We start from the raw sequence: 15,691 nt of genomic DNA on the forward strand, positions 1-15,691 counted from the left end.
TTTATCAACATATCATTATTTAACAAGACTATTGCCAAGCAATATAGTCCCCTACCGGCTCGTGACCACTGTCAGAAATTCCACCATCGTCAGATTATTATTTTTTATTTGTTGCCATAGCAACAAGAATTTTTGACGTAGGAACAAAATGAAATGACATGCATAATGTCCATATTGCCGTCTGTCCATGTTTCAAGTTTCATGAACAAATATTAAGAACTTTTAAAGTTATCGCAGGATCCAGAAAACCACCATTTTCAGCAGTATTTCTAGTCTTTTTGTTGCCATAGCAACCAGAATTTTTGACATAGGAACAAAATGAAATGACGTGCATAATGTCCATATTGCCATCTATCCATGTTTCAAGTTTCATGAAAAATATTAAGAACTTTTACAGTTATCGCAGGATCCAGAAAAGTGTGACTGACTGACAGACTGAGTCTGACAGACAGACAGACAGAGCGCAAACCGTAAGTCCCCTCCAGTGAAAAAAGTAGGGGACAAAAATAAAAGAGTCATAGTTCAAATAGTTACGTATCTTAGCTTCTCTGCACAGGCTAATCTGGGACAACTCTTACCATTTAAACAGTAATTGTTGTCTCTGATTAGCCTGTGCAGACTGCACAGGCTAATCTGGGACATTATGTTGCACTTTAAGCACATGCATTTAGCCTCATTTTCCTAGAACGAGTCTCATATGTATCTTTATTTTTGAAAAATAGTGTGCCCCTTTAACCCTTTCAGTGCGGGAACCGAATTTTGAAGGCCTTTGCAAACAGTTTGGATTCTGTGGCGTCTCATCAGGATCCAAACTGTTTGCTATTCTGATAGTATTCTTTGAAAAAAAATGAAGAAAATGCTAATTTTAGAAATTTAGCAGACGACATTTTAGCAGACGACAAATTTCCCAGCATGCAAATGGTTAAGATGGTATAATGGTATAATGTTCAACCCTCGCAATGTCTTTTTGTTGAATCCTCTCTGCAATTTTGGCAAAAAGACGTGAGTCAAGGGAATAAGCGAACAATCAATCAGGACACAGAATCTCTGATATCTGATATATGTCGCATTACAAATGTCATTATAGAAATTTGTATGGAAATATTCTACGCCAACTGACAGAAGCTAAATGAAGGCATCAATTTGTTTTGCCAGAAAATCTTTAAGCCTTCCAGAACCATTTAACCCATTCCCCCCAAGAAGCCAAGTGAAAATGGCTATATGCAACCCGCATACAATATGAACAGCCACAGAGTTACTGAGATACTCACAGGCTGTTCAAGCCTTATGCTGTTTGTTGCTGACATCAGCATCTTATGGTTGGAAATGAAGCCTTTAATAAATATTTGAATCTAGTAAGAAAGGTCTTAAATATTATTTGGTTTTCGGAGGGACTACAAAAACTTCAAAGAGCATAATCTGAGTTGTAAATGTTTAAGAAACTTTGTAACATTCTTATCTTGACAACAAGAAAAAATATTATTGAATTTAGATTTATTTCAATCTTATTCATATATTTAATATTTTAGAAAAAAATCTGGTGTTAAACTTTCCTGGTTTTCTGAAATACCGTGACAATCAAGATAATAATGAACTATAATGAGCAAATTTGTATAATAATTGTTATAAGTTTTCACATATTAAATTCTATTGTAACAATATCAAGAAAATTCAATTTTTAATTGTGTAACAATACCTCAACTTGTTCCATCAAGTTCTTAACAGCAGTTTAGAAAATATGTGTCCTTCCATTGCCTTTTGTAAAAAACTTTCCAGCTTGCATCCGTCTTATCATATTTCAAAACTATAACACCAAATTATCTACCCTTTAATCAGTCAAGGTGCGACATTACACTAAGAATTATCAAAGACCTTCTAGTATGTTGATGTTACGTAAAGGGTCAGTTGAGAGCAAAAATGTTTGCAACATGAATTTATAATCACATTTTGTTCATGTTTTATTTAATGTTAAGGCCATTTCACACTTTTTTTATGAAATATCAATACAACGTTGGTTTGTATGAATTAAGAAGTTTAATGATGACGACAAGTAATTATTAAGATGATAAGCTATTACAAAGATAATAACTTATTTTGAAGATAGTAAATCCAAATCAAGATGATAAGTTTTATGAAGATGATATGTTCATTACAAAATATTGAACACATTAAATAAAATAAAAAATCATGGTGCAGAACAAAAATATGAAAAAATGAAGCATTTTTTGTCCAATGGTTTTGGTTTAAGCTTCTAAGCAAGGTACATACAAATTTATTACATGCTATATATATATATATATATATATATATATATATATATATATCATATATACAAAAAATCAATGCTTTCCAACCAAATAGCCCAGAAATAGCATGCAAAGTTTTCTTTGTGACATGATGATTGAAACTGGATTAGGGCCAAAAAACTATGGCAGGCCAAAGACCAAATATAAATCCATAATATTTATGGGAAATAAATAAATATAAACATCAAGAAATCCTCCTACTGCATATGGTTATGACTGTAATTGTCTAGCAGCCAAAATGTCTGGATATGTTCAGATATTTGGGCATAAAGTGTTTGCCTATTGAACAGCTGCCATTGTAGTCGGCCATGAGTAACTTATGCAGGCATTATATGTGGGAAGAAACAGCAGAGGTCTGTTCCAGAAGAGGTTTCATGATTATTGCACCATTTAACCAGCTGTGTTCAAGGACAGAACACCCATAAAGCTCAGAAAGACATTGGCCAAGGGAAATCACTGTATGCCAAGTATCAACCTAGTAAACATTCTCCTTACCTTAACTGCAAAAATAACTTTTGGGATCTTTTTATCGAATCAGGCACCAAGCACTTTGACAAATAAAACCATAGCATACAATATAATATGTAAAGACACATTGAAAATCATAAAGAATGGTAACTTACGTTTGATGTACATGGTGGTGCCCCCTAGCAGGAATGTTTCACAGTTGAGCGGCAGCGGGGTATTGGATGCCTCTACGAAGATGTTGATCTCCTCAATGTCAAGGCCACGCCGCTCAAGGATTGGCAACAGGGACTCCCTGAAATGTGATTGGTCAAAAGGCATAAATGAAATGTGATTGATCAGAAGGCATCAATGAGATACAATATGCAAAAGACATGAATGAAATATGATTGGCAACAGGGATTGCCTGAAATGTGATTGGTTGAAAGGCATAAATGAAATGTGATTGGCAACAGGGACTCCCTGAAATGTGATTGGTCAAAATGCATAAATGACTTGTGATGGGTCGAAATAAAGAAATGAAATGCGATTGATTGAAAGGCATCCATGAAATTTGATTGGTAAAAAAGCATCAATGAAATGTGATTAATCGAAAGGCACAAATGAAATAGGTTGAAAAGCATAAATGAAATGGGATTGGTCAAAAGACATCAAAAGGGAGAAGTGTGAGACTTTTGTACTTAAGTAAAGCCAATACTAAATTTTCATAAAAAGACACAAAGTTTCCTGTTTAATTGTACTGTTTGTGTAAAAGGAGTTTTTTATTAGCAGAAATTCAGTTTATGGGAACAGCATGGTCTCTGATTAGCTTGCGCGGCTTGTTCAGGCTCTACATTTTTAACCTTAAAGCTTGACCTTGACCTTGAACCATCATTCAGTTTGCACATCATCATAATAACCTCAAAACTTTGGCTAAGTATTGTGACGATTCTTCAAAGAGTGTACGAGATGAGGATAGTGGAAGAGAGTACAGGCTCAAACTTTTGACCTTGCAGTATAACCTTGACCTTGAGTCAGCATCACTGACTAGAGCCTTCTGCACATCGTCTCAATCATCTTCACATTTCAGCAAATTTCTCTGAAAAACATTCAATGGGTTTAGGTGATATGGCGCGGGTATGAAAATGGAGGCTCAAACCTTTGACCTTTAAGTACGACCTTGACCTGACATGACTGACACATCCTTTCTGTACACAGTCTCAACGCCATAAACATGTGAAGTACGTCCTTCAACGGGTTTAGATGATATGAAGCGAGTAAGAAAATGGAGGCTCAAACCTTTGACCTTGAAGTACCACCTTGACCTGACATGACTGGCTCATCCTTTCTGCACACCGTCTCAATGCCATTAACATGTGAGGAACTTCCTTCAAAGGGTTTGGGTGATTATGGAGCGGGTATGAAAATGGAGGCTCAAACCTTTGACCTTGAAGTACGACCTTGACCTGACATGACTGACTCATCCTTTCTGCACACCGTCTCAATGCCATTAACATGTGAGGTACTTCCTTCAAAGCGTATAGGAAATATGGAGCAGACAGCTCTACATACATACTGACAGACTGATGGACTTGTATGCTGATGGACAGATAGACAGATGAAAAGCCTTGCTAAAATCCCCCATCTTCTTTGAGACAGGGGATTACTAAGTACTATATAATTATTTCTTACAGGTCGTGGTTTTTTTAACTTATCTTGTGGAAAACATTCTTTGTTCAAATTCGATTATAAAAAGTATGTTGTCAAAAGTTTCTTTGTTATACCCAAAAGACTTTGAAATTAGAGGGTTAACTAAAATTTAAGTTCCTTTTTGTTTAAGTTAAGCTGTTTATTTATTAAACAAGGGACGAAATTGTCACAAAACCAGGTTTTCAATTTAAAACAAGAGATGTGTTTGTCAGAAACACAATGCCCCCTATTGCGCCGCTTTGAAGCCATAAATTTAACCTTTGACCTTGAAGGATGACCTTGACCTTGACATTTCACCACTCAAAATGTGCAGCTCCATGAGATACACATGCATGCCAAATATCAGGTTGCTATCTTCAATATTGCAAAAGTTATTCAATATTGCAAAACTTTAACCAAGGTGTAAGTTTTAGGTTAAAGTTTTGGGACAGAATGACAGACAGAATGACAGATAGACAGACAGGCCAAAAGCAATATACCCCCGATCATTCGATCCGGGGGCATAAAAAAGCCTGATAAAGGGAGACAATTCAAAATGTGCATTGTTACCCTCATTGTTTCAAATTCAATCTATTTTTACTAGTGGTGACCTTGAATTTAATTTGAAAAAAATGTGTAATAAAGGGAGACAACTCAAAATGTGCATTGTTACTGATTGTTCAAAGTTACCCCCTTGTTTCAAAATCAATCTATTTTTAGTCGTGGCAACCTTGACCTTGAAGATATCGACGTAATTCTTTTGCGCAACACACCGTCCAATGATAGTGAACAAATGTGCCAAATTATTTAAAAATCCAACAATGAACAACATAGTTATGGCCCGGACAAGCTCATCTATGGCCATTTTTGACCTTTGAACTCAAAGTGTGACCTTGACCTTGGAGATATTGATGTAATTCTTTCCCGCGACACACCGTCTAATGATGGTGAACAAATGTGCCAAATGATTTCAAAATCTCACAATGAACGACAAAGTTATGGCCCGGACAACCTTGATCTGCCCGCCTGCCAGCCCGCCCGCCCACTTACATTCGCCAATCTAATAACCAGTTGTTTTTTTCCTTCGGAAAACCTGGTTAAAAATAAACAGACAAAATGTACTCAACATATTTCAAGTTGCTGGTTTTCGACTATCTGAAAAGTGTGAGCTTTAAAGATTGTTGCCTTCTTATCATTTTGAAGGCTACAAAACACTCAAAAGTAATGCACACAAATGTATCACAAACTCTTTCAGCAAGTTTCTTTCTGATACAGAAAACCAGTAATAACTTCTCACCTGAGAGAAACACCTCTTTCTGCTGCTATGATTTCGATTTCTTCGTCATCATTATGTCGAATTTTCAGTGTGAATGTCTCATGATTGATTACACCCTGCAATAATTAGCAAACCATGAAACAATAAGAACTTTAGTTTACCTTTTACACTAAGATACGCATTTTGACGTATTTATAGTCCCATAGAAAGTTAAATTTAAAGTTAAATACAGCATAATAGAAAAGTTTGTTCAAATCAGACCAGCATTTCTGACCATATTCTATTCTGAGCGATATGAGCCGTGTTCTACAATCAGCACACGCTAATCAGGGACGACGTTTTCCACTTTTACCAAATTATGGTTTTCATGGAGTCTATTCTACATATAAAAATCAGTCTAGGTGTTAAGTGTTGTCCCTGATTAAAACCTGTGCTGACATGCATTAAGCCCAGTTTTCCATGTGCGTGGTTCATATTTTATATTTTAATTGCTTTGACCTGCTGATTTTTTTTATGTATGCATCTACATATTCTGCCCCCCCCCCTCTATTCACAGCAATACCTCCTGTGGAACTATAGGTGGACCTAGGGGGAATTAGGGTCAGTTGGGCACTTACCTTTCACTTAAAGACTCAGCAATCAATTGGGCCTCATTCTGAGAAAACAGGGCTTATTGCCTGTGCTTAAAGAGGAGTCCCAGATTAGCCTGTGCAGTCTGCACGAGCTAATAAGGGATGACACTTTCTGATTGTATAGGTTTATGCAGAAAGGGTTGTCTCTCAATACCCTGTGCAATGTGCACAGGCTACACTATGCACAAGTTTTAAGCACAGCTATCCCAGATTGTTGCTCATATAATTACAATTGCTGTTATTTTTTAATCAATTGACCCTTGTTCTTGGAAAACTGGGCTAAAAGCATGTGCAAACTTCACAGTCTAATCAGGGATGACACTTTCTGTCAAAACTGGTTTTTCGCTAAGAAAGACTTCCTTTTAATGAAAAATTGGCATTAAAGCTCAATGTGTCGTCCCTGATTAGCATGCACACATGCATTAAGCCCTGTTTTTCCAGAGTGAGACTTCATTAACCCTTTAGGGCTGGAACCCAATTTTAAAGGCCTTTGCAAACAGTTTGGATCCTGATCAGACGTAACAAAACGTGGCGTCTGATCAGGATCCAAACTGTTTGCTATTTTGATAGTCTTTGAAAAAAAGTGAAGAAAATGATGATTTAAGAAATTCAGCAGACACCAATTTAGCAGAGGAAAAATATCCCAGCATGCAAAGGGTTAAGAATTCATGCATCAGGGAGCAATAGTCTCTACAGGCAAATATGTCTGATGTCTCATGTCCAACTTCATAAAAAATGTGGGGTTAGTAAAAGTTTTTATTCAAGGAATAAATGGAGGTCACATATTTTTTGTCTGTCAAATGACTTGCAGTTTAATTAGCCTTTAAAGCTTGTTGCTATGGTACACTGCACACAGGGAGCATTGACATTCTTGCGCATGTTGTTAGTAACATGTTATGCAAAAAGAAACACTGATAAAAAAAACAACTATGTAGCAAAAATATACATGCTTTCCCATAAATGCTCGAGTTATAGAAGATGCATGAGACAAAACACTTTAATGCAAAACCACACCCAGGATTTATATTGCTGACAACACAAAAAGAAACACAAACAAAGGGATACAACTGTAGCCCATCATCCAAAAATACAGCAACATTGCATGGGAAACAACTACTGTCTACTGTGAGACATCAACTTGTAAAGAGTTGCTGTTCTTTATTCAAGTTTCCCCCTTATCACAAAAAAACAACGCAAATATATGGGTGAAATATTGTTCAATAAATAAGAGAGTAATTAGTCAATTTAATAAACAGATTACAAATGATGTATCCCCTAATCGTTTTCATAGATTTCTGATTCTTACAACACTAATAAACTGAAATTATATAGTGGGTGAAGTATTCGATGAACGCGTCACCTTTTGAGATTCAACTTTTCATTTTCTGTCTGCTTAGGTACACTTGATTAAGACCGTTTAAGAAGTGTGTTTGGTTTGTGATCAATCCTTTGATAAGTATGAGGTTCAGCTAGCTAATAGGTTTAAAGCCCCAATTATTTGCCTTTACAGTTCCAAGAAGGTTTTCCCTCTTTTACTTATTGCATGTTTTATGTATGATTTTCTTTTTTGAAAGTAGTAGATAATTAAGAACTCTCTCCTATTATAGTTTAAAGAACTTAAATGTTTGCTATGAGAGAAAGACGAAACAATAAGAATAAAATGTATAGAAATTATTTACAATAAACAGCATGCAAAGTCCTACAGTATAAAGATGCTATATGAAGAGAAACAAAAAGTGTTATTTCTATATAAAGAAAAAGATACAATGCTTCAACTTTTTGTCGTTGCTGCTGCTGCGTTTTTTTTTTATTAATAAGATTAGCTTATATGTTGATTATTTTGCAAAGATGTAGGAATATATATGAACCACTGAAACAAACAACAGCATCATATACATATCAACTACTGATCAACCACATACTGCAACTGTTAGATCTAACAGAAAAGAAGCAAACACCATAAAACAAGAACACAAAACACAAAACAAATTATAGAAGATGCATGAGACAAAACACTTTAATGCAAAACCACACCCAGGATTTATATTGCTGACAACACAAAAAGAAACACAAACAAAGGGATACAACTGTAGCCCATCATCCAAAAATACAGCAACATTGCATGGGAAACAACTACTGTCTACTGTGAGACATCAACTTGTAAAGAGTTGCTGTTCTTTATTCAAGTTTCCCCCTTATCACAAAAAAACAACGCAAATATATGGGTGAAATATTGTTCAATAAATAAGAGAGTAATTAGTCAATTTAATAAACAGATTACAAATGATGTATCCCCTAATCGTTTTCATAGATTTCTGATTCTTACAACACTAATAAACTGAAATTATATAGTGGGTGAAGTATTCGATGAACGCGTCACCTTTTGAGATTCAACTTTTCATTTTCTGTCTGCTTAGGTACACTTGATTAAGACCGTTTAAGAAGTGTGTTTGGTTTGTGATCAATCCTTTGATAAGTATGAGGTTCAGCTAGCTAATAGGTTTAAAGCCCCAATTATTTGCCTTTACAGTTCCAAGAAGGTTTTCCCTCTTTTACTTATTGCATGTTTTATGTATGATTTTCTTTTTTGAAAGTAGTAGATAATTAAGAACTCTCTCCTATTATAGTTTAAAGAACTTAAATGTTTGCTATGAGAGAAAGACGAAACAATAAGAATAAAATGTATAGAAATTATTTACAATAAACAGCATGCAAAGTCCTACAGTATAAAGATGCTATATGAAGAGAAACAAAAAGTGTTATTTCTATATAAAGAAAAAGATACAATGCTTCAACTTTTTGTCGTTGCTGCTGCTGCGTTTTTTTTTTATTAATAAGATTAGCTTATATGTTGATTATTTTGCAAAGATGTAGGAATATATATGAACCACTGAAACAAACAACAGCATCATATACATATCAACTACTGATCAACCACATACTGCAACTGTTAGATCTAACAGAAAAGAAGCAAACACCATAAAACAAGAACACAAAACACAAAACCAGTCTACCAAGCACCCATCTGACACAGAGGAATAAAAATATGATAAACCATTAACCAATCCAGTTGTTTTTTAAACTACCAAGCATCTAGGCAACAAGGACATACAGAAAAAGCCACCTTTCCAAGTCGCTGCAGAGCTTGGTTAGAAGCAACAGATGAGCTTCTAGAGGAATCGGAATAGAGTGCGTTTTCATCGATACTTCCATGGTAACGGAAAGGGGGATGCGTCGCATGCTCTTCGTCGGACACGGAGGATTGCGTACCGTAAATGTCGCTCGCACTATGACTGCGGGCTTCCTGTATTCACATGTGAGTATATCGTAGAAAAAATAACCAAGTGCAAAACTGCTCTATGTGATGTAGACATTATAGGCAGATAGAACAGTGTCACACTAGACAGAAGGTTAGAAAAAGACGATGATCGTAAATACTTATTTGAGTGAAAGAGTCTAATAACTTAGATTATAACAATAATGTAGCCTGTGTGGATTGATTAGAAATTGTGCTAAAAATAAGCAAGACATGGCACAACAATATTAGGAATTATTAATGTGTTAAAACAATTAGTGAAAGCCAACATTATGCAGACAAATGTATGTTCAATTATATCTTAGAAATAATAACACTCTGGAATAACCAAATACATTCTTTAAGTAAAGAACTTATAAAAGAGGAAATAACTAATCAAGTTTGACAGACTAAACTCTGCTGTGAATTTAATTTTCATTTAATTTTAATTTTCATTATTAGCAATGCAATAATATAAATGTAGGTCATATTTTTTTTTTTTTATTTAACTTATTTAATTGTATAATATTGTAGTTCTGTATTTTAAACTGGTCTAATTGAGAGTAAATGCAATTGTTGAGCAAACTGGTCAGTAAGTTTTCATGATTTAACTCTTTCAGTGCTGGAACAGAATTTTGAAGGCCTTTGCAAACAGTTTGGATCCAGATGAGACGCCACAGAACGTGGCGTCTCATCAGGATCCAAACTGTTTGCTATTCTGATAGTATTCTTTGAAAAAAACACGAAGGAAATCTTAATTTTAGAAATTCAGCAGATGACATTTTAGCAGACGACAAATTTCCCAGCATGCAAACAGAGCTCCAGATAAGGATTTGTGAAATAAGTAACGGTACTGCCACTGACAGAAAGACAAGGAGTAACGCTTAAAATCAATTAGTACCTGTACTACCATATCCAAAAATACAGGTAGTACTGTACTTCCCGTGTTTTTGGATATTGAAGGGTGTATAACTGACTTTACAGAAACATTTGCAGCAATTATAATAAATATATGTAGCTTCTTAAACAGTTATTGTATTAGGTTTTCCATTCTGAATTATGATGCAAATACAACTACACATTAAAACTCATGACTAATAATATTTCTTCATTTTTCTTGACAAGAAAACACAAGTCAACTAGTAAGCTAAGTAAATGAACACTTATTCCACTGTCTCATCCGTTTTCCATCGTGTTTTGTAAGGTTTTAAGCCACCGATGCAATCAAATTGTTTAATATCGGGGCGATAATGTCTTTTTCTGGGTTTACCGATTTAATGTCAGGATGGTTAGACGACACCGTATGTAGTCATTATATGATAACAAAGTGTTGTTTCGGTTAAGCCGGCATTCCATTGCGCGCAGACATATTGTTTTTGACGGATTTACAAGTTACAGGAAATCACGCGACAGAAAAGACAATACAATATGAACCCAGTCTACAATTTTTCTGTAATTTAAATTAACGAAAAGCGCCGCAAGGTTAGAGACCAACAAATCACGCCGCGCTGACGCAAACGTATCGGTACGGCCAGAATTTTTTCGTAAATGCGTAGAATGGATATTAAAGTCGTTATTGTATGTCAAGTTTATAAAAATAAATGCGTAAATCTTCATGAAAAAGGCGTATTTACGGCTGTACGGCCCTTATCTGGAGCTCTGATGCAAAGGGTTAAAATCATATGAGCCTTGCTCAGAAACAACTGGGCTTAATGCATGTGCATAAAGTGTCGTACCAGATCAGCCTTTGCGGTCCTAACAGTTTAATCCTGGACTACACTTTCCGCTTCCATAGTATTTTGTGTTTAAAGAAGTCTCTTCTTAGCTAAAATCCAGATAAGGCTAACAATATTGTCCCTAATAAGCCTGTGCAAGCTGCACAGGCTAATCTGAAACTATGATTTTCGCCCATGCATTAAGCCAAGTTTTCCAAAAACGCTGCTCCATGGAATCTTCCTCATCATTTTGTCAAACCACTGAACTCTAGAATTTCTGCATTGAACATGTCTTTTCCTCTTCATTGTAGATTATTGACAGTTGTTTGACCTCTCAAAACGGCCAGAGATAATTGAACCGATATTAGCGGAAGTTCGCGCAAAAATCTTCCTGGCTTCCAACCAAACTGGTGGGTGCTGCCACATTACTGTACAGTGCTGCTAACTATGTGGTAACCCTACCGCTTTATATGTAATCATACACTGATTGCCTGTGACATGTTGCCTGCTAGTTACCGATCATTGACTTCGATGCCTTGATATATCTTTGAAACTGAGTTGAACTTATAGTTACTCTGCGTAAACAATTGGCCTAAGTTGTACAGTACATGTGCAGGAAAAGGCAACAGACTATGGCTTTGACAATGCAGGTTTGTTGACCTGAATCAATCAGATATCTTAAGTATATTTCATTCATGGAGCAACGTCATTTCTGTTATGACTTTGACAATGCAGGTTCTTTGACCTGAATCAATCAGCAAATTGACAAAAAAGGATTCTGAAATCCATTAAATTTGCATGAACAAAATCACCATGATAATCCCTTGCTATGGATCCATGAACACTCATGTTCTATTCTTTTCAGTCTGTTTGTTCACTTTGGAAAGAAAGAGGTCAGGGCGATGTAGAATTTTGCAGCAATAAACTATGTCTTTGTGTTTTAATTATTTAAAAATGTTAATGCCTTCTTTGTTTAACCCATTTATGCCTAGCGTGTAGAAAAAAGGCCTTGGCAAACAGCGTAGACCCAGACGAGACGCCGCATGATGCGTTGTCTTATCAGGGTCTGCGCTGTTTGCTTAAAGGAATTTCTGTAAGAAATATTCTAAATATAGAAATTAATATACTTGACATCCCTAATTTTGGAAATAAATTGATCCAATTTAGAAGGATGGGGGAGCCCACAAGGAATACATGGGTTAAACCTGATATGAATTCATTCTTATGCTGTTAATCCAGTATAGGCATTTAGAAGATTATGGACTCAGTTGGGTTAACAAAATTACAAAAATGAGTATTGAAAACTCCTCAACCTATGTCAATTTTGTTTTTTCGATTATGGGTCAATTATTTAAACAAGGGCTGTTTGTAAAACATGCATGCCCCCAATATGGGCTGTCAGTTGTAGTGGCAGCCATTGTGTGAATACGTTTTTTGTCACTGTGACCTTAGTACATGTATATATAATTATTTCCAAACCAGTTTTCGCGCACAGAAAAACAAAAAACTGGTTGGCTCAAAGAAATTTTGGGACAGCACTAGCCCTGGCAGATAGACCCCAACGACACCAATACATAATATAATCTGCAAATTTGGTCCTAAACAGCATCCAAGAACGAGTCACTGTGACCTTGACCTTTGACCTAGTGACCTCAAAATCAATAGGGGTCATCTGCCAGTCATGATCAATGTACCAATGAAGTTTCATGATCCTAGGCGTAGGCGTTCTTGAGTTATCATCAGGAAACCATCTGGTGGACAGACGGAGACCCCACCACAACAGTACATAATATAATCTGCAAATGTGGTCCTAAACTACATCCAAGAACGAGTCACTGTGACCTTGACCTTTGACCTAGTGACCTCACAATCAATAGGGGTCATCTGCCAGTCATGATTAATGTACCTATGAAGTTTCATGATCCTAGGCGTAAGCTTTCTTGAGTTATCATTTGGAAACCATCTGGTGGACGGACCGACGGAACAATCGACCGACCGACATGTTCAAAACAATATACTCCCTCTTCTTCGAAAGGGGGCATAAAAAACAGTTTAAATTTTGAGGGTTGTTTTTCAGGTTGATGAGCTGTAAGGGTTGATATGCCAGTACTATTTTTAAGATGGAAATAAATAGGGACTACACTTTTTAATTGACCCTGATATTATTTTGGAGATCACGTTCTTTACTCTGCTTTTTGCACTTACTTAATTTTTTTCAGTATCAACCGTGAAAACTCGCTGCGGCTAAAACTGTAAACACTGATCATGGGGGGTCACCCTGGTATACTCAGTGTCATACAGAGTTACGATTCCTTACCGTTGTGTGTCTGCGTTTCGCCTTCACCACCTTCTTCCTTTTCAACTTTTTGTCATCTTCTGTTTCTGTGACTTTGCTAAAATGACAACACATTTTTTTTTCAGGTTTTTTGTTTAAAAAAAAACCATAACAATAACAATAATGGACATGTGTCTTTCATTGATCATCATCACTAGCGCATGTGTCCAGGCTGCAGAGGTGACATGCCATTAATTTTATCCTTCAAGGTGTGTGAAGCAACATTGTAATGTTGTCATTTCTCAATACATCATAATAGCGCTCAAGCTTTTGGACAACATATTCAAACAAGAGTTCCGCGGTCGGAGATGACCGCATTGAAGCCGGATTTTTTATTTAAATGACAGGAAAGTACCTTTCGTGTTTTTGTCAATGCAATACTTAAATTACTGAAATATTGTTCACAGTGACCTTGACCTTAGAATGAATGACCTTGAAATGACCAGTGGTCATCTAAGTGTGCTTGCAAACCTTCATGTCAAGTTTGAAGACTCTATGTCCAAGCATACCAAAGTTATAACAATTTTAACATTTAAGGTCACAGTGACCTTGACCTTCAAATGAATGACATTGAAATGACCAGTGGTCATCTTCTAGTACTGGCCAATCTTTATTTCAAGTTTGAAGACTCTAGGTACAAGCATACCAAAGTTATAACATGAAATAAGAACTTTAACATTTTTACATTCAAGGTCACAGTGACCTTGACCTTCAAATGAATGACCTTGAAATGTCCAGTGGTTACTTACTAGTTCTGGCCAACCTTCATGTCAAGTTTCAAGACTCTAGGTCCAAGCATACCAAAGTTATAACAACTTTAACATTTTTACATTCAAGGTCACAGTGACCTTGACCTTCAAATGAATGACCTTGAAATGTCCAGTGGTTACTTACTAGTTCTGGCCAACCTTCATGTCAAGTTTCAAGACTCTAGGTCCAAGCATACCAAAGTTATAACAACTTTAACATTTTTATATTGAAGGTCACAGTGACCTTCACCTTCAAATGAATGACCTTGAAATGACCAGTGGTCATCTGTTAATCCTGGCCAACCTTCATGTCAAGTTTGAAGACTCTAGGTCCAAGCATACCAAAGTTATACCATGAAATAAGAACTTTAACATTTTTACATTCAAGGTCACAGTGACCTTGACCTTCAAATGAATGACCTTGAAATGACCAGTGGTTACTAACTAGTTATGGCCAACCTTCATGTCAAGTTTCAAGACTCTAGGTCCAAGCATACCAAAGTTATAAGAACTTTAACATTTTTTATATTGAAGGTCACAGTGACCTTGACCTTCAAATGAATGACCTTGAAATGACCAGTGGTCATCTGTTAATCCTGGCCAACCTTCATGTCAAGTTTGAAGACTCTAGGTCCAAGCATACCAAAGTTATACCATGAAATAAGAACTTTAACATTTTCGAGCACGCCGCCACCCCGCCCGCCCGCCCGCCCGCCCGCCTGACAACATCAATCTATAAGCCGAGATTTTTTCGAAAAAAATCCGGCTAATAATATTTTGAGAGGATCCAAAGGAATTGTGTTTATCCTGTCTGCCATTGTCTTAAAGACCATTATGCGAAGAAGAGCCTTTTAGGCGGGTGAAAATCCTGATGAAACTGTAGCAATTCTGACATACAAATACAATAAATTTGTGCCACTTCCCACGTGCCATCAACCCAATACCAATGCTCTTCTAAATTAGACATGACTTTGCTTATAATAAAAAAATACTAATCTTTCTAGAAAATAACAAATATGTTTTCCTTATATAGACAGGACGTGTCATCCGCTTATAAAAAAGCCTCTGTTGTTTTTTACCTGATTTTATTATAAATGAAGTAATGTTATTGCTATGATAATAATAAGTCTAATCACTATTATGGCAATTTATGGTTCAAACATTTATTTAAACATTCCAAATATGAATCGGTTTTAATGTCTTCAGGAAAGGAAAGCCGGTAATATCAATTAGAAAAAAATAATTTGTTG

General features: G+C 35.9%; 1 protein-coding gene across 11 annotated transcripts in view; it reads right to left on the reverse strand.

The window, feature by feature from the left end:
- The window catches only part of LOC127880865 (pleckstrin homology domain-containing family G member 5-like), a 228,986-nt gene that overhangs the window by 106,487 nt on the left and 106,808 nt on the right, over window positions 1–15,691 (reverse strand). For 9 of the 11 annotated variants that reach the window (XM_052428331.1, XM_052428327.1, XM_052428323.1 and 6 more), the window contains 4 exons: window positions 13,675–13,750; window positions 9,460–9,651; window positions 5,737–5,831; window positions 2,930–3,066 (listed from right to left, as the gene is read on the reverse strand). In XM_052428331.1, the coding sequence (XP_052284291.1) occupies window positions 2,930–3,066; window positions 5,737–5,831; window positions 9,460–9,651; window positions 13,675–13,750 (500 nt within the window). The remainder of the gene's footprint in view (window positions 1–2,929; window positions 3,067–5,736; window positions 5,832–9,459; window positions 9,652–13,674; window positions 13,751–15,691) is intronic. The other 2 variants (XM_052428324.1, XM_052428326.1) reach the window with 2 other exon arrangements.

The sequence above is a fragment of the Dreissena polymorpha genome, chromosome 5, assembly GCF_020536995.1.
Source record: "Dreissena polymorpha isolate Duluth1 chromosome 5, UMN_Dpol_1.0, whole genome shotgun sequence".
NCBI lineage: Eukaryota > Metazoa > Mollusca > Bivalvia > Myida > Dreissenidae > Dreissena > Dreissena polymorpha.